The 19,538-nt window shown below is 48.2% G+C and overlaps 1 protein-coding gene across 1 annotated transcript in view; it reads right to left on the bottom strand.

The window, feature by feature from the left end:
* The window catches only part of UBE4B (ubiquitination factor E4B), a gene marked incomplete at both ends in the record, with an annotated part of 123,793 nt that overhangs the window by 57,971 nt on the left and 46,284 nt on the right, over nt 1–19,538 (bottom strand). The window contains 5 exons of the mRNA XM_080691277.1: nt 6,857–6,997; nt 8,414–8,821; nt 9,171–9,399; nt 10,651–10,795; nt 12,229–12,316. Coding sequence (XP_080547403.1) covers nt 6,857–6,997; nt 8,414–8,821; nt 9,171–9,399; nt 10,651–10,795; nt 12,229–12,316 — 1,011 coding nt within the window. The remainder of the gene's footprint in view (nt 1–6,856; nt 6,998–8,413; nt 8,822–9,170; nt 9,400–10,650; nt 10,796–12,228; nt 12,317–19,538) is intronic.

Raw genomic sequence — 19,538 nt, 5'->3', positions numbered from 1 at the left:
CCGAGTCCGCCAGCACTGACTGCTGGCAGACATTTCATGGGCCCAGGAAGGGGACGTGGTCCAGCCGGGGATGGCGACTCGTGAAGGGCTGAGAGCTGCTGTCAAGGGCTAAGCATTTTAAGGGAAAACACAGGTATTTAAACGAGCAGCAGCCCTCGGTGTGCTCTACTCAGACCCTTAGAGGGGCATCATGAGGAACTAGAGAGGTCTTCGCTGGCTTCATGACTTCTAGCACTGATTTGAAATGACCTCATCTAGCACGTGGCCACAGGTCCAGAGCTTAGGGAGAGCGTTTGGTTAGAAAGAGGCACGAGCAGGTTTGCCATTGACACAGAAATATTCAAAACTTTCAGTTAATAAGGCGAAGCAGTACGGCGAAAACCAAACAGCAATCTTGCCTTAGGAGAAGCTGCCTTGGGTTCTAGTCCTGCCCTACTGCTTGCTGGTACCCGAACCCGGCCCGGCCATCATCTGGCGGGCTCGGGGGAGCGTGTGGAGGCGCTCCGCGGAGTGCTGGCAGGGACAAGGGAAGCGCTGCTACTGCCTGCGCGACCATCCCGAGACTGAAGCCAAGGACAACGTCCGGCCTAGGACACTGTACCAAGTCAAAGCCGACCCTCAGGAGGGCGCACGAGTGATCAAGGCAAGGAAGGCACGCGGAGAGCGTGAGAAAATGGTCTTGGCAAAGTACGAGGTGTGGGCGATGAAGAGGGTGGGGCGTGGCGGGAACGGGAGGCGCCTGCTCCAGCCCGCGGCCGGCACTCGGGGAGGAACGACAAGGGCCACGGAGGAGGACATGGAGAGCGGAGCAGCAGCATGTCACACAGCTAACAGACACGTCAGCCAACTCTGCAGTGTAAACACTAATGGGCCTGAGGATGTGGGGAAATATACATAATTCATCCTAGAATGCAACCATGACATTAACCCATTAAGTCCCAAGTTTGCAGATCGGCAAATATTTCAACGAATGCCACAAGTGCATTAAAATAGTACGGAAATCACAATTAGAGATTATATAAAGTTGATTAATTACTAATTATCGCCGGGCGTGGTGGCGCACACTTGTAATCCCAGCACTCGGGAGGCTGAGACAGGAGGATCGCGGTTCACGGACAGCCTCAGCTACTTACTGAGGCTCTTTGCAACTCAGTGAGACTCTGGTTCAAAATAAAGAATAAAAATTAGGACAGGGGGTGTAGCTCGGAGGTAGAATGCCCATCCCAGACCCGCAAAAAAAAAAAAAAAACAACAAAACTAAACTATTATAATACAGCTATATTCTTATTTATTATAGACAGATATAATATATATGTTTCTGTATATATATGTATATACATATACTGACAGAACTAGGGGTTTAACCCAGGGGAACTTGTCCCCTTTTATTTTGAGGTGACGTCTCACTAAATTGCCCAGACTAGACTCAAACTTGTGATTCTCCCGCCTCAGCCTCCCAGGTCAGTGAGGTTACAGGTGTTCCCCACCAAGCCCCGCTAATTATATCATATCATACGCTACATTTAAGTTTCTACAGGTGTTCCACAGCCAGGACGATGGGACTAAATGGGTTAACATAACCTGGGCGAGGTGCCACCTGCACCCAGTACTTGGGAGGCGGAAACAGGCGACTCGAAGGCTTAAAGCCAGGCTTGGAAACAGCGAGGCTCTCAGTGAGAATCTGTTTCCAAATAAAAAATGCAAATAGCACTTGGAATGTAGCTGGAAGGTAGAATGCCCCTGGGTTCCATCTGAAGCACTATCACTACACACACACACACACACACACACACACACACACACACACACACACACGGAGGGGCATCAAGTGCTGTGTGCACGTGGGTCACTGTCAACATGCTTTCCATTGTGATGTGAGGCTATAATACACAAATAAAAGCACTTTGAAAAAAGAAAAATGGGTTAAAATATTTTAGGAAAGAAGGTAAAAACAGCTGGGGATGGTGGCGCACGCTTGTAATCCCAGCATTTGGGAGACTGACACAGGAGGATAGCGGTTGGTGGACAGCCTCGGCTACTTAGCGAGGCCCTTTGAACCAGTGAGACGCTGTTCAAAATTAAAAAGACTAAAAAAGAAAAATAGGGCTGAGAGTGTAGCTCCGAGGTAGAATGTCCCCGGGTTGCACCTCTGGTACTACCAAAGAAAAAAAAGATAAAAATAATGTCAGTTTTAAGTTTAAGGCTTTCAGTCCAGAGTGCAGTGAGGTCAAACTTTTATAAGGTACAATATGTTCTTTTCTGAGTAGTTATGGAAGATAAGCCCAGGGGCATTCTAGCTCCCAGCTATACTCCCAGCCTTTAAATTTTCCACACAGGGTCTCACTAAGTTGCAGAGGGCCTCACGTACATAGCTGAGGCTGGCCTTGAACCTGTGATCCTCCTATCTCAGCCTCCCTAGTATTGGGATTATAAATGTGTGCCACCACACCAGCTCGACCTTTGAGTTTTGTTTTTGTTTTTGTTTTTTTTTTTGTTGTTGTTGTTTCTTTTTTTCTTTTCTTTTTTTTTTTTTTTTTTTTTTTTGGTGGTACTGGGGTTCCTGGAAGCCCTTCTACCTCCAGGCTACACTCCCAGACCTATTTTTACATTTTTCTTATTTGGAAACAGGGTCTCCTAAGCCAGCGTGCGCGGCTGGCTTCGAACGTGTGTGATCCTCCTGTCTCTGCCTCCCAAGCGCGGGGATTACAAGCGTGCGCCACCACGCCCGGCTCGGCCTTTGAGTTTTTAAGCAGGGTCTCACTACGTCGCAGAGGGCCTCGCTCAGCGCTGAGGTCCTCCCATGTCAGGTGCTCCAGGCGTGAGCCTATGTACGGCCTGTTTATCAACTTAAGCACAGGCTCTGGAACCTCGTATTTTCTGAGTCTAAGGCAAAGTCAAAGCTGTGCAGGGTCAAGCAGTAAATTCATGCAACAAGTGCGCAGAGTGGGCCTCCTGTGCTGCAGGCACTGTTGCAGGAGCTGGGGTGCTGCCCTGAATCAGAACCTTTTTGACATGGCAGCTCCACCCGAGGTGGAGAAAATCCATGACAAAGTCATGTATAAGTAAAGGAAAATAATAGAGCGCACCAAAGCCGGACCACGCTTGTCATCCCAGCATTTGGGAGGCTGAGACAGGAGGATTGTGGTTTGAAGCCAGCCTCAGTTCCTACCTATGGAGGCCCTTTGCAATTCAGTGAGACCGTTTCAAACTAAAGAATAAAAAATAGGGCTGGGAGTGTCACTCGGAGGTAGAATGCCCCTGGGTTACACCCCTAGTACTGCAAAAAAAAAAAAAAAAAAAAAGCACACGACAGGGAGGGGTGTGTGTGTGTGTGTGTGTGTGTGTGTGTGTGTGTGGCTTAATATCATGGAGCCGGTAACCAGCCTCTCTCTGATAAGATGGCATCCACACACAGACCGCAGGGAAGTCAAGAGAGCAGGCGAGATAGCTGGGGAAGGGGGCAGTGTGGCCCAAGAGATGAAATAAATCCAAAGGACTAAAGCGGGAAGACACACTAAATTAAGGACCAGGGGGCCGGGCGCGGTGGCGCACGCTTGTAATCCCAGGACTTGGGAGGCCGAGAGAGAGGGAGCGCAGGTTCGTAGCCAGCCTCAACAACTTAGCGAGGCCCGGTTTCCAAGTAAGAATAGAATAAGGCTGGGGGAATAATTTGGAGGTAGAATGCCCCCCCACACACACACACCAAAAGAAAAAAAAAGGAAAGAAAAAAGAGCTGGGATCCAGAGTGCGAAGCGAGGGCTGGGGCAGGCGGGGGAGGCAAGCGGATGGCTTTCCAGCTGTTCCACAGTGCCCCCTCCTGCGGTGAAGGCGAGCTAGACCCAGGCTCGTGACATGCAGGCCTGACCTTCGTGAGATACCTGAGCAGTTAACACGAACGGAAGGGCCTCAGGGACGCCTCGCTGAGGTGCCACGGGAACTGTCGAGCTGCCCACTTACTATTATCAGGCCAGTGGGAGTTCCCCGACCCTTTTAGGCAGAGGAATCTCACGGAAAAAAACGATGATGCTGAAGTTTCTTTTCCTCCCGAGGTCACGGAGGAAGGCTGTGGGGCAGGTAATGGAGGGCTGCGCTCAGCCATCAAACCTCAACCTAAAGCAAGGCCCAAAAACCAGACGGAGCTAGAAAGCAACCAATATTTATATTTATTTATTTTTAATTAATTATTATTTTGCCATACTGGGGATGAAACCTAGGGGCATTCTACCTCCGAGCTATACCCCTAGCCCTATTCTAAATTCTTTATTTTGAAAACAGGGTCTCACTAAGTAGCCGAGGCTGTCCGGGAACGATGATTACAAGCATGCGCCACCACGCCCGGCAGAAACCAATTTTTAAAAGGCCAGGCACAGTGTCTCACACCAGTTAAGCTCAGTACTCAGAAGGCTGAGCCAGGAGGATCGCAGGTTCAAGGGCAGCCTCCACAACTCAGACCCTCAGCAACCTAGGGAGACCCTATTTCAAAACAATAAATAAGAAGGGCTGGGGGGTCTAGCCCAGAAGCAGAGTGTCCCTGGGTCCCATCCTCTGTATGGCTTACATACACAGACACAAAAGCCAAGCACAGCAATACACACCTGTCACCCCGGGGACTGGAGGCTGAGGCAGGAGGCTGGCCAGTCTGAAGCAGTCTGGGCAACCTGACAAGACCTTGTCTCAAAAAATACAAAGGACTGGGGTGTAGCTGATGGGAGATCACTGGCCGACCATGCACACGGTGCTACGTTCCCTACAATCCCCAGCAGCATGGGGGCCTGTAAGATGCTGGCACTTCCTAGCCAAGCAACCGAGGAGATCAGCAGACTCTTGGCAGCAAAACCATTAGAAAGGAACAAGGTCAACACAGGTCAACACAGGTCCTGCTGGGCAGAAGCAGCGAGGCCGGCGCAGCGCAGGGCGGAGGAGAGGGCTGCAGGCCTTGGAAGCCGCTGCCTGTGCTGAACGCAATTCGTGAGCAAGTGTGAGTGTGTGTGTGTGTGTGTGTGTGTGTGTGTGTGTGTGCACGCGCGCGCATGTGCTACCGGGGACAAAACCCAGGGGCCATCTACCTCTGGGCTGCACCCCTAGACATACTTTATTGTTATTAGGAAACAGGGTCTCACCAAGTTGCTGAGAGCCTCACTCAGTAGCTGAGGCTGGCTTCGAACCTGCGCGATCCTCCTGGCTCAGCCTCCCAATCACAGGGATCACAAGCGTGCGCCACCACGCCCGGCATCTTTTTATTTTTGAAACAGGGTCTGACTGAGCTGCGAAGGGCCTCGCCAACCATGATCCTCTGGTCTCCGCCTCCCAAATGCTGAGATGACACAGGCACCACCGAGCTCAGCTCAGAGGAGAAGTGTTCTTGTTTGTATTGTATTGTTTTCGGTACAGGGACTGAACCCAGGGGCGTTCTACCTCTGAGTTACACCCCTAGTCCTATTTTATTTTTATTTTGACACAGGGTCTCCCTAGGTTGAGGACAGTCTCACTGCTTGTTGAGGCTGTCCTTGAACTTGAGATCCTCCTGTCTCAGCCTCCCAAGGAGTGGGATGACGGGTTTGTGCCACCGCACCCAGATTATAGCAAGCATTACGTAGGCCGAGAGCCGACAGATACCTGGCACCTGGTGCTCAATAGATATGTGCAGCTATTATTACACAAAATCAAGTCTTCTTCATATTAGGTGTAGAATCTAGATCTTCGGCAAAACTGAGATGTTAGAAACCTAAAAACAGAGGCATCAGCAAAAGCAGAGAGTGACAGATAGCTCTCCTCCCCGCTGACGTACAGGACGAAGGGAACCAGCTCTGAGCCACGAGAGGAGGGAGAGTCCTGAGAAGGGCCTGTGTGGCCACGGCCATGCGACAGGATTCCCTCTACACCAAAGACTCCTACACCGTTGGGAAACTGACTTGAGAAATAGTGATACGACCTTCACCTTGATACAAATGTCAACGTTCCCGAGTCAATATCCCCTCTTGTGTCAACATCCCTCCCTCCCTCCCTGCTCTGATTCTTCTCAACTGTCAAACTTAATGAAGTGTACCTAACTCCTACTGCACTCCCTATTTATAGCCTGGAGTTATTTTTTAACAGTGCCGGGCACAAATACCAACTGGGTCCCAAGGAAAATTCGATTTATGAGCAAAACTTGTAAGACAAGAGTCAGAAGCTTAGAAAGAAAGCGTTGCTACTTTACTTGTTCAAAGCCACCTGCACCACCCAGGCAGCGCTTCTCACCCGGTTTTCAGGGGTGGTTTTCAGGGGTGACCGTGCAGCAGCACCCTGAACTGTCCCTCAGCCTCTGCTGCCCCCGGGACTTGCTCAACAAATGGCGTCAAGCAGGGAGTCAGGGTGGGGTTTAGTGAGACGTGAAAGCGAAATCCTGGGTGCGTCACGCGTACGACCCCGGATCTCTACGGACTGCCTGGATGGAGCTGGACGGGCAGGATAGACGGGAGCGCGCACTCCCAGCCCTGGGCCGTTCTTAAAGAGCACCAACCCCTGCACTAGGCCAAGGGCAACGCGTCTCACAGAGGACACGCTGCCACGAGCACGGTCTTGCGCTGGATAAGCGAGGGGCCCTCCTTTTAGATCAAGGGTGCTTGAACTTAAGGACGAACGATGGTTCATTTGTTTCCAGGGTTTTGAAAGTGACGGGTAAGATCGCCTGCAAAACATACCAGGCCACAACTGTGAGAACTGTCCTGTGTGTCACTTTCTCATGAAAGGTCCTCACACTGCAATCCACTCTCAGCCGGCCTCCCTGCAGCCTGTCCCGCCTCGATTCAAAGCACACGCCTATGAAAGTTAGTTCCTAAGCACATGCGGGGATGAGACTCCATTCCTCTGATACCTGGACCCAAACTGGACACAAGAAAAGTCATCACCACCACCACCACCTTCATCCTCCTCCTCCTCTTCGTCTTCATCTTCTTCATCACTACTGTCCCCAGAAAGCGCGAGGAAGAGGAAGGAGAAAGGACTGTCGTACATACTACCACAACAAAAGCAAAAGAGGCCGTCAGGGACAAGGAAGAAACAAGGGGGGGTTGCATCTGCTCCCTTTTTTATTTTTAATTTTTATTTATTTATTTATTTATTTTTGCAGTACCTCCGAGCTACATTCCCAGCCCTACGTGCTCTTCTTTATTTTGAAAAAGGGTCTCACGGAGTTGTGTAGGGCCTCACTCAGTAGCTGAGGCTGGCCGCCAGCCTGAGGTCCTCCTGTCTCAGCCTCCCAAGGACTGGGATTACAAGCGTGTGCCGCCACGTCCTGCGTGCTCTTTTTAAATAAATCTCACACTAAGTTTTATCTACTGACATGCAGAAAAACAATTCACTCAATAATGGAAGAACATCGCTACATTTGAGAGAAGAGGGTCACTGGACTCGTGGGATTCGGGTACTGCTTTATTTCTGGGAGGCTGAAATGATATGTAACCAAAAATCCAACCATCAAGGTGTGGCCAGACTTGGCTCCACGCACTGGGAGGAGCGGACACCAGGCCAAATCGGCCCCGCGGACCTCGGGTCTGAATTCATTCAACAACCTTTAGTAACAGTGCAAAACGCCAACACTTGGGCCTGCAGGTTCCAACTCTCAAATACAACACTAACCACAGTCTCTGAACCTCGTTTGGAAAGAGGAACAACACATAAAATAATCTGCAAAGAAATGGGAGGATATAGCTGGGTGTGGCGCACACTTGTAATCCCAGGATTCGGGAGGCTGAGACTGGAACATCCAGGTTCGCGGACAGCTTCAGCTACTTAGTGAGGCCCTTTGCAACTCAGTGAGACCCTGTTTCAAAATAAAGAATAAAAAACAGGGCAGGGGGTATCACTCGGAGGTAGAATGCCCCTGGGTTCCATGCCCAGTACTGCAAAATAAAAAAACAAACAAACAAACATGGGAGCCGGGCGTGGTGGCGCACGCTTGTAATCCCTGCGCTCGGGAGGCAGAAACAGGAGGATCCTACAGGTTCGAAGCCAGCCGCACATGCCGGCTTAGGAGACCCTGTTTCCAAATAAAAATGTAAAAATAGGTCTGGGAGTGTAGCCCGGAGGTAGAAGGGCTTCCAGGAACCCCAATACCACACACACACACACACACACAAAAAAAAAAAAAAAAAAAAAAAAAACACCACGGGGGGGGGTCCTTTCTTTCTTTGGATGCAGGAAGGAGGAAAAGCCAGGGAAAGGAAGAGACACACAAGAGCAGCCCTTGCGGTCTGATGCGCCTGAAGACGGGCAGAGCGTGGTCCGGGGGCATGTGCCCACCCAGCTTGTTGGTCACACAGGTTAACTGCCCAAATCCAGCTGAGGTCAGTGTCACACAGCGGTCCTCCCAAGCTGTGTTAATAGCCCCCCCTGCTCTGCAGCACACACTTGCTCTCCTGCGAGTAAATACCTAGGAGAGATCGGCAGGGAGGGGCGTCGGCTGGCAGCACTGGGTGAGGCTGGCGGGAAGGCCGGGCCCACGCTGGGGGGCCTCTGTCTGGAGCTGCTGGCAGGGACTGCTTGGGGGCTACTGGCCGGGACAGGGAGGCGTGGGGGGCTAGGCACGGCGGGGATGCTTGAGGGCCGCGGGGTGGGGCAAGGCGCAGGCCCCCACGGGTGCACGACAGTGTAGGGCCGGTACCGCGGGGACGAGGGCTGGCTTCCAGCCACGGCTCCAGAAGCCGCACTGGGAGGGCCGAGCGAGGCGGACGGCACAGCCATCTGGCCAGCTGCCCCTGAAGACGAGGCAAAGGGGGGGCCCCGCGCTGGCCCTGAGCTCCAGACGCTGGTGGTGGGAACTGGACTAGTTTCATAGAGGCTAGATCGGTTGAGAAAGGGAGGAAAGAAGATAAAAGTTAAAGAAAGCCTTGAGATCCCCAAAATGGAAAACTTCAAGTGTTTAGAGGACAGTTTACATGTACTCCATATCTCTAAGAGCTCACGCATGTACAAGATGAGCATCTGACTGTAATCTAACTGCTGTGCCCATCTACAGATAATGATGCCTCCTTCCGAGAGCTGACCATGGAGGGCCAAAATCACAAACCAAAACCACAGCCTGGAGAACGTGACGCCACCTTTAAACGTGACGCGGCCCTCGCCCAGAGCCCTCCTCCCACGTCTCTGGGCTGCGTGGCTACCAGCTGCTGTGCAGGAGCCGCACTGACCTCGTCAAGGAGCTGGCCGTGAAGGAACCCAGGTTGCAGAACATGGGGCTGGAGCCCGGATTGGAGCCCGGGTTCAGCATGAGACTCCTGTCCGGTGGCCGAGCTGCCGCGGCGATGGGCTGCGCCGTGGCCGTCAGGCTGGCGAACGGGTTTTCATCTCGAGTCTGAGCGGACATCATTAGCACTTCCATTAAAATCTGGCCAATCAGGTCCTTAAAATCAGAGAACACTGTTGGGAAAGCAGAAAAGAGAATAGGCTACGTACGGTTCTGCACGTTGACAGTCCTGAAATAAGTCAAACGGAACCACAGTGGTTCAGCATGGGATCCTGAAAGGAATCCTGAACAGCGATGGACATGAGCGGAGGCGACATCAGAACAGAATCTGGAATTTAGTCACCAGTGATTTCTTACTTTTGATATATAATAATAACATAGGAAAAGTGAGGTGACATGTAGAAGCAACTCTGTACACCTTTGAAACTTTTCTGTAAACTTCAAATCATCTACAAATTAAGTTTCTTCAACCGGGTGTGGTGGCGCACGCTTGTAATCGCCACACTTGGGAGGCTGGGTGCACAGGTTCGAAGCCAGCCTCAGCTGCTTAGTGAGGCTCTCAGCAACTTAGTGAGGCCCTTTGCAACTCAATGAGACCCTGTTTCAAAATAAAGAATAAAGCCAGGCGTGGTGGCGCACGCTTGTAATCTCGTGCTTGGGAGGCGGAGACAGGAGGATCATGCAGGTTCGAAGCCAGCTGCGCTGGCTTAAGAGACCCTGTTTCCAAATAAATACCTAAAAAATAGGTCTGGGAGTGTATCCCGGAGGTAGAAGGGCTTCCAGGAACCCCAGTAACACCAAAAAGAAAAATAATAATTATTATTATAAAAAATTTAAAAAACAAAGGATAAAAAATAGGGCTGGGGGTACAGTCCGGAAGTAGGCTGCCCCTGGGTTCTATCTCCAGTACCGCAAAACAACAACAACAATAGAATTAGCATGTGGCAGTGCTTTAAGCCACCTACTTACTAATCTCCATAATAAGATGCTGATAATATCAAAGACAGCCTACCCATGCTCCAGGCACAGGAAGACTTCCACCACCACCTCCACCCTAGGAGACAGGGATCGTGCCAAGGGACAGGCGACTTCCCGAATACTCACCCCCTTCTGTATTTATGCATGCATTTACTTATTTATTTTGGTAGTGCGGGAGATGGAACCCAGGGGCATTCTACCTCTAAGCTACACCCCCAGGCCAATTTTTTATTCTTTATTTTGAAACAGGTCCTCACTAAGTTGCAGAGGGCTTCACTAGGCAGCGGAGGCTGGCCGCGAACACAGGTCTTCCCGCCTCAGCCTCCCAAGCACCGGGATTACAGGCATGGGCCACCGCGCCCGCTCACACTAGCTTTCGTAGCACCAACTTTCACTTCGTGTTTCCTTGAAAATACTCAGAAAGGATCGCTGAGCTGGATCCCTACCTTCTTTTGGGTTCTGCTGAAACTGCGCAGAAAGAGAAGAAAGAAAGATGACATCTCTATCCCGGTCCTTCCAGGAGACGCGGAAGATCTTGCAGACCAGCTGCAGCGCCTGCTCCTCAGACACTTCCGGGCCCGCGGAAGGCTCCTGGGGAGGAGAAGAGCTCGGTCTCCAGCAGGAAGCGCAGTCCCGCCTCGCAGCAGGAACACTTTACTCAGACTTAATTCATTTAAGAATGCAGATTGCGTTAAAAGCAAATAAAACCATTCATGCACTGATTCAGAGAAAACTGAGTCACTGACTTCAAGGTCATGCCTCTAGAGCCCCAGAGTCTGTGATCAATCTATGCGGGACAGAGGAGAGCGAGGGAGCTTACCAGAAATAACCCAGCAAGAACTGGGGTGCAGGATGGAGAAACGTCCTAGCTAGTAATTTTTCTTAGCTCCAAAGGATCAGGTTAACATTCTGGGTACATAAACTATTTTCCTGTAAGAATTTTCCCCAAACTTAACATTTCTCCTTATATCCTGCCACAGATGGAATATCACATAGGAAAGAACGGGCAGCCATCTTCAAGGGTCATCCATAGGAGTGGCTAAATCAGTCCTAATAATTCACTGAAGAGAAAGTGATTCGATTACTTATACCATGACTCCAAGCAACAAAACAACCCCCCAAAACCCTCAATTGAGGAAACTAAGCTCAGCTGGCAATAACGTATATGTCTCATGGGTTCAAAAATTTAGCTTTTTTCTTTTGGTAGTACTGAGGATTGAACTCAGGGGCATTCTACCCCTAAGCTACGCCCCCAGTCTCATTTTACTTTTTAGGTTGAAATAGCATCTCAGTACACTGAAGAGGGCCTCACAAAGTTGCGGACACTGGCAGCGAACCTGCGAGCCTCCTGTCTCAGCCTCCCAAGTACCAGGATTACAAACAAACCGCCTCTCCCAACTTTAAAAAGCTCTTACATGCTTTTGGGTTTTACGGATTCTGGCTTTAATTCCACATCATTTGCTCAGAAGACAGCCAAAGATGTGGTGATCTACTTGCTTAAGCAAAAGGCCAATAGAAAAAAAAATTCTACTAGGAACTACATTAGTTCCTATTATAAACTAAATTTACTGATAAAAAAAATTGAACTAAAGATAACTTGAATTTTTCTCCATGAAAGGACCAAGTTATACTTCCATTAATAGGACAATCAAGCTCGGCCTGGTGGGCATGATGGCACACGCTTGTAATCCCTGCACTTGGGAGGCTGAGACAGGAGGATCGCACAGGTTTGAAGCCAGCCTCAGCTACTTAGTGAGGCTCTTAGCAAATTAGTGAGACCCTGTTTCCAAATATAAAATAGGTCTGAGAGTATAGCCTGGAGGTAGAAAGCCCCTGGGTTCCACCCCCAGTACCACAAAAAAAAAAAAAAAAAAAAATAGGGCAATCGAGGCTGCCCACTTTTCTTGAAAGGCAAAGCTCCACCTGCACAGATGTGCTGGCCAGGGCTCCCTAGGCGCCTCTCAGTCACAGGGCCTGACAGTGTCCCCCATGGACACTGAAGGGAGGCCGCGGCCTGCACCAACCTTGTCGCTGAGGCTCCGTTTTTCTCTTCGGTCGTTTTCATCAACCTCCATATTTTCAATTCCTGAATCCACATCCACCTGGGACATGCTTTAAGCATAAAAGACACGTAAGTCCTTCACCTTTTATAAGACCCCCCAGTGTCAGCTGCTAGTTGGGGAAAAGTTTTAAAATATCAGTCAAAATCAATCAGAAAAGTACAGTACCAAAAGTTCAACTTTTTCTTATGAATTTTTTAGAGCTCTTCATTTTTAGAATATAAATATCCCTTTTCTTACAGATATTGGAAATATTTTTCCCAAGTTATCTTCCTCAGGTTCACTTTCAAGCAAAGACAGGGAAAAAAACCTTAGGAGAACAGATTCCCTAGGCATGCTATTTTTAAATGGTACAAAACACAACCAGAGCCCGATTACAAAGTCCATCTTCTTTACACTGATGTGAAGTAACCTAGTCACGTGTTCACTTCATGAATACACAGGGTCTGCTTTTGGATACTCACTTCTGTTCCATTAAATCGTCTGTCTGTCGGAGAGTCAACACTACCCTGTCCTGAAATCTCCACGATGTTTCTTAGGAGTGTGCGCACACATGTGCATACACATTACTGGGGACTGAATCCAGGGGGGTTCTACCTTCACGCCACACCAACCCTAGCCCCTTCTGATCTGTTATTTTGAAACAATCTCAATGGTCTCCAACCTGTGATCCTCCAGTCTCAGCCTCCCAAGCACTGGGTTTACAGGCCTGAGCCACCGCACCCAGCTCCTCCCCAGTATCTTGATATCTGCTAAGCGAAAGTCTCCACCTTAAGAATCAGCTTGAGCTGGGCGTGATGGCGCAGGCTTGTAATTCCCGCGCTTGGGAGGCGGAGACAGGAGGATCGCGCAGCTTCGAAGCCAGCCAGCCTTGCTGGTTTAACAGATCCTGTTTCCAAATAAAAATATAAAATAAGTCTGGGAGTGTAGCCCGGAAGTAGAAGGGGCTTCCAGGAACCCAGTACCACCAAAAAATAAATAAATAAATAAAAATAAATAAATATTGGGTTTGCTAATATTTTGTTGGGACATACTGACGTAACTGATTTAAAATACACAGCTCTTGAAAGCAACATATTTGCCCTTAACATATGGCTTACTAAGCAGATGATCCAGTTATTACAAAGAGTACCTGTTTTATTATCCTTTGTCTTACTGAGTAGGACCCACATGTCGAACAGAAACAGAAACAGCAGTGATCCTTGCTGTAATTTCTGATATTACAGAGAATGATTCTTAACACTGATTAAAAGAGCTGCTGAAGTCTGCTGTAGCTGTCCCTTTAGTTAGTCAGAATATGACAGTCTAGGCTGCCGGGCGTGGTGGCGCACGCTTGTAATCCCCGCACTTGGGAGGCTGAGACAGGAGGATCGCGCAGGTTCGAAGCTAGCCTCTGCTGGCTTAAGAGACCCTGTTTCCAAATAAAATATAAAATAGGTCTGGGAGTGTAGCCTAGAGGTAGAAGGCCCCTGGGTTCCATCCCCAGTACCACACACACAAAAAAGATAGTCTAGGCTGCATTAACACACGCTCTGGAATCTTAGAGCTTAATACTCTAAGGGTTTATTTCTTGCTTACTCAAAGTCCGATGAGAGTGAAGCATGCTCACTCCATCTTTAATCTATACCATCTGCAATACACAGCTTCCAAGGCCACTGGAGCCAGAGAAGAGGGAGGGTCAGGAAGCTTAGCGGCTATTTCCTGAACTCATGACTCTGCCACACTACTGTCAGTTTCTTCTCTCGTTCTCTCTCTCTCTGAGTGCTAGGGAGTAAAGCAAGGACACACATACGCTAAGCACGTGTGTTACACAGAGCTACACCCAACCCCACACCATCAGACTGAGCACGTGTGTTACACAGAGCTACACCCAACCCCACACCATCAGACTAACGGCACTTCTTTTTGATCCTCACTCACTAAGATTTTTAAATCATTAATCAATATGACATCTTATTAAGTTTTTGCCACTACCAACATTATAAGCATTTTCCTAGGGCTTGTAATCCCAGCATTCGGGAGGCTGAGACAGGAGGCTCGCAGTTGGCGGACAGTCTCAGCTACGTAGTGAGGCCCTCCGCAACTTAGTGAGACCCTGCTTCAAAATAAAGAATAAAAAATAGGGTTGGGGTGTAGCTCGGAAGTCAAATGCCCCTGGGTTTCATCCCCAGACCCACAAAAAAAAAAAAAAAAAAAAAAAAAAATCAAGTTGGTCATGATATGTCTTTCATGTATTATTATTGTTATTGTTGTTGTTGTTATTATTATTATTAATTGGTACTGAGGGTTGAACTCAGGGGCATTCTACCTCTGACCTATACTCCCCAGTCGCATTATTTACTTACTTACTTATTCATTTATGCAACATTGGGGATGGAACCTAGGGGCATTCTGCCTCCGAGCTATACCTCCAGGCCTATTTTTCATTCTTCATTTTGGCTGAGGCTGGCCACAAGCCTGTTGTTTCTTCCTGTCTCAGCCTCCCAAGTACTGGGATTACAAAAATGTGCCACCATGCCCAGATTATTATTATTATTATTATTATTATTATTATTATTATTATTATTACTTTTTTTTTGGTGGTACTGGGGGTGGAACTGAGAGGCTTTCTACCTCTGGGCTATACTCCCAGACTTATTTTATGTTTTATTTGGAAACAGGGTCCCACTAAGTTGCTGAGAGCCTAAGTAGCTGAGGCTGGCTTCAAACCTGTGAGATCCACCTGTCTCAGTCTCCCAAATGCTGGGATTACAAGCGTGCGCCACCACGCCCGGCTCCAACTCTATTTTTTTATTCTTTATTTTGAAACAAGGTCTCACTGAGTCGCAAAGGGCCTCGCTAAGTAGCTGAAACTGTCTGCGAACCATGATCCTCCTGTCTTGGCCTCCCAAATGCTGGGATTACAAAAATGCACCACTAAGCCTGGCTCTATTTTTTACTTTATTTATTATTTTTATGATATTTTGAATTTAGGGGCATCCTACCATATGACTACATACTAATCATACCCATGAACATATATGTAGAAATGTTATATTGACAAGTCAAGTACCACAGCACATAAAAACCAGGCCAAATTAATCTTGGAATTATATGCCAGCACAGTAATTACTGTGAGTCAGGCTATTAGTGGTTTGAAGGGTCATACTGTGTGTGTGTGTGTGTGTGTGTGTGTGTGTGTGTGTGTGTGTATTATTGGGGATTGAACCCAGGGGCATTCTACCTCTGAACCACACACCCAGCCTATTTTTTATTCTTTTTTTTTGGGGGGGGGGCAGTACTGGGGATGGAACCCTTCTACCTCTGGGCTACACTCCCAGACCTATTTATATATTTCTTATTTGGAAACAGGGTCTCTTAAACCAGTCCCAAGCTAGGGATTACAAGCATGCACCCCCCCCACTTTATTTTTTATTTTGAAACAGTGTCTCACTAAGTTGCAGAGGGCCTCACTAAGTAGCTGAAGCTGGCTACAAATGTGCAATTCTCCTGACTCAGCCTCCCAAGTACTGGGATTATAAACCTGCACCACAACACCTGGCTTCAAATGGGTATTTTAGGGGTACGGGTAATTTTCTATTTCCTGATATGATGTCAGTGACATTAGTATGTTTACTTTCATAGCACCTATTCATTTGCACGTTTCTCACACATTTTTTGAATTTTACTTAACAAATAAAAATATATAAACTGCATGGTGGTGCATGCCTGTAATCCTAGTACTTGGGAGACTGATAATAGGAGGATTCATAGTTTGAGGCTAGCCTCAGCAATTTACTGAGGCCTTTTGCAAATGAGATCCCATTTCTTTCTTTCTTTTTTCTTTCTTTTCTTTTTCTTTTTTTTTTTTTTTGGTGGTACTGGGGTTCCTGGAAGCCCTTCTACCTCCGGGCTACACTCCCAGACCTATTTTTACATTTTTATTTGGAAACAGGGTCTCCTAAGCCAGTGCGTGCAGCTGGCTTCGAACCTGCACGATCCTCCTGTCTCTGCCTCCCAAGCGCGGGGATTACAAGCGTGCGCCACCACGCCCGGCTAGAGGCCCCATTTCAAAATTAAAAATAATAAAAAATAAGAGCTGGGTGTGCTGGCGCACACTTGTAATCCTAAGACTGAGAGGAGGATTGCAGGTTCACAGAAGGAAGGGTTAATTTTGCTACTCTGTGGGAATGGGGTAGAGAGTACAGGAGAACACAGGGTGTACAGGTTCAACACTACATATGGTTTGTTCATTTGTTGGTTTGGGGGGAAAAACTCAGGAGCATTCTACCTCCGAACTATACCCCAACGTTTTATTATTATTATTACCCCCCCCCCCCGAACTGGGGATGGGACCCAGAGACATTCTACCTCTGGGCTACACCTCCAGCCCATTTTTATAATTTATTTGGTAACAGGGTCTCACTGAGTTGCTGAGAGCCTCACTAAGTAGCTGAGGCTGGCTTCGAACCTGTGCGATCCTCTGGTCTCAGCCTCCCAAGCACTCGGATTACGAGCGTGCACCACCATGCCAGGCTCTTTATTATTATTTTAAAACAAGTTCTCACCAAGTGAACATGTGCTGGCTGGCCTCAAGCCTGTGTTTCAGCCTCCCAAGTACTGGGATTATGGCAGTGGGTCAACGTGCCGAGAAGCCAGCCCCTATTGTATTTATTTTTAATTTTGAAGTACTAAAGATTGAACCAGGAGCACTCTTCCTCGGAATGATACCCCCAGTCCTTTTATAATTTTTGTTTTGAAACAGGTTCTCCCTAAATTACTGAGTTGCTAAGGTGAGTCTTGAAGCAGCAATCCTCCTGTCTCAATTGCCCAAATACTGAGAATACAGGTGTGGACCACCATGCCTGTCCCAGCCCCTATTTTAACAAACTACATTTGTTCAAAGTTAGAATCTTGGCCGGGCGTGGTGGAGCACGCTTGTAATCCCAGCATTCAGGAGGATCACAGTTTGCGGACAGCCTCAGCTACTTAGTGAGGCCCTCTACAACTTAGTGAGACCCTGTTTCAAAATAAAGAATAAAAAACAGGCTAGGGAGCATACTCAGAGGTCAGATACCCCTGGGTTCTACCCCCAGTACTGCCAAAAAAAAAAAAATTTAAAAATACGCCTGGGGCCGGGCGTGGTGGCACATGCTTGTAATCCCTGCACTTGGGAGGTAGAGATAGGAGGATGGCATAGGTTCAAAGCAAGCCTTGCTGGCTTAAGAGACCCCGTTTCCAAATAAAAAAAAATATATAAAATAGGTCTGGGAGTGTAGCCCGGAGGTAGAAGGCTTTCCAGGAACATCAGTACAAAAAAAAATAAAATATGCCTGGGGTTGTAGCTTGGAGGTAGAATGCCCATGGATTCAATCCCTAGTACCACAAAATAATTAATAATAATAATAAATAATAATAATAATAATAATACTTGGAGGTAGAATGCTCTTAGGTTCAATTCCTTTGACCAAAAATGAATGAATGAATGAATGAATGATTCAATGAATGAATGACTTGGGCCTTTTTGTCTATTGCTAGTTGTTGTGTTTTTTGGGGTTTTTTTTTGCGGATGTGGGGGTGAAACCCAGGGATATTCAACCTCCAAGCTACACCCCCTGCCCTGTTTTTTATTCTTCTTTTTTTTTTTTTTGGTGGCACTGGGGTTCCTGGAAGCCCTTCTACCTCCGGGCTATACTCCCAGACCTATTTGTACATTTTTATTTGGAAACAGGGTCTCCTAAGCCAGCGCGCGCGGCTGGCTTCGAACCTGCGCGATCCTCCTGTCTCTGCCTCCCAAGCGCGGGGATTACAAGCGTGCACCACCACGCCCGGCTTTATTCTTCATTTTGAAACAGAGTCTTACTAAGTTATGGAGGGCCTCACTAAGTAGCTGAGGCTGTCCGCGAACTGCGATCCTCCGGTCTCAGCCTCCCGAATGCTGGGTTACAAAGCCTGCACCACCACGGCCGGCTTGGTTTTTTATTTTTGTTGGTTTTGTTTTGTTTTTGGTGGTACTGGGGATAGAATCTAGGGGCATTACATTCTACCTCCAAGATACATCCCAGTCAATTTTATCATTTCACTTTGAAACAAGGTCTCAGTTGTAGAGGCTGGCCTCGAACCTATGACCTTCTGTCTCAGTCTCCCAAATACTGAGATTACAAGCCCAGCAGAGAGAGAGAGAGAGAGAGAGACAGACAGACAGACAGACAGAGAGAGCGAGAGAGAGAGAGAAAGAGAGAGAGAGAGCAGACAGACAGACAGAGAGAGCGAGAGCGAGAGAGAGAGAGAGAGAGAGAGAGAGAGAGTGTGTGTGTGTGTGTGTGTGTGTGTGTGTGTGTGTGTGTGTGTGAATGATGGAACCCAGGGGCACTCCACTTCCAAGCTATAAACCTAGTCCTATTTTATTTTTATTTGGAAACAGGGCCTTGGTAAGTTGATGAGAGTCTCACTACTTACTAAGGCTGTCTTCAGACCTCAGTAATCCTCCTGTCTCAGTCTCCCAAGGACTGGGATTACAAGTGTGCACCACCTGGCTCTAGCAGCAATTTTTTTTTTAACTCTTTGATACACACACACACACACACACACACACACACACACACACACACATTTTTTTTTTTTGCGGGTCTGGGGATAGAACCCAGGAGCGCTCTACCTCCGAGCTACACCTCTGCCCTATTTTTTTTTTATTCTTTATTTTGAAGCAGGGTCTCACTGAGTTGCAGAGGGCCTCACTAAGTAGCTGAGGCTGTCCGAGAACCGCGATCCTCCGGTCTCAGCCTCCCGAATGCTGGGATTACAAGTATGCGCCACCACGCCCGGCCAGTTCTTTTTTTAAATTATTATTCTTTATTTTGAAATGGTCTCGCTGAGTTGCAGAGGCTGAGGCTAAGTAGCTGAGGCTAGCCGTGAGCCTGCACCCACCACGCCCAGCTCCCTCGTGTCTTTGCTCTTGCTGGCTTTGAGCTCATTCTAGCCAACTTTCCGGCTCCCTCCACCCCACTTTTGGACTCCTCGTCAGGGTGTCCGTCTCGTGGCTCTTAATGCTGGTGACTTCTTTCCTAGTGTTCTTTGCAATTTCTGACTATGGGCTCATGTTTCGTGCTGCTTTTTCAAAGGGAATTCCCTAAAAGCTTGGAATATTTGTGCTTGCTTCTATGAAGTGCCTCGAGGCAGCAGAGGTAAAGCCCATTGGCTATGACAAGCTTTCACTGAAGTCTCTTCAAGCTATACCAGTGCTGTGACTTGGGATCCTAAACTCACAACAAAATGATCTGGTGGCCATAACTCTA

Source organism: Muscardinus avellanarius, assembly GCF_963383645.1.
Source record: "Muscardinus avellanarius genome assembly, chromosome: 3".
Classification (NCBI taxonomy): Eukaryota; Metazoa; Chordata; class Mammalia; order Rodentia; family Gliridae; genus Muscardinus; species Muscardinus avellanarius.
Note: the sequence above shows the minus strand (reverse complement) of the source record. Positions and strands in the feature narration are given on the sequence as shown.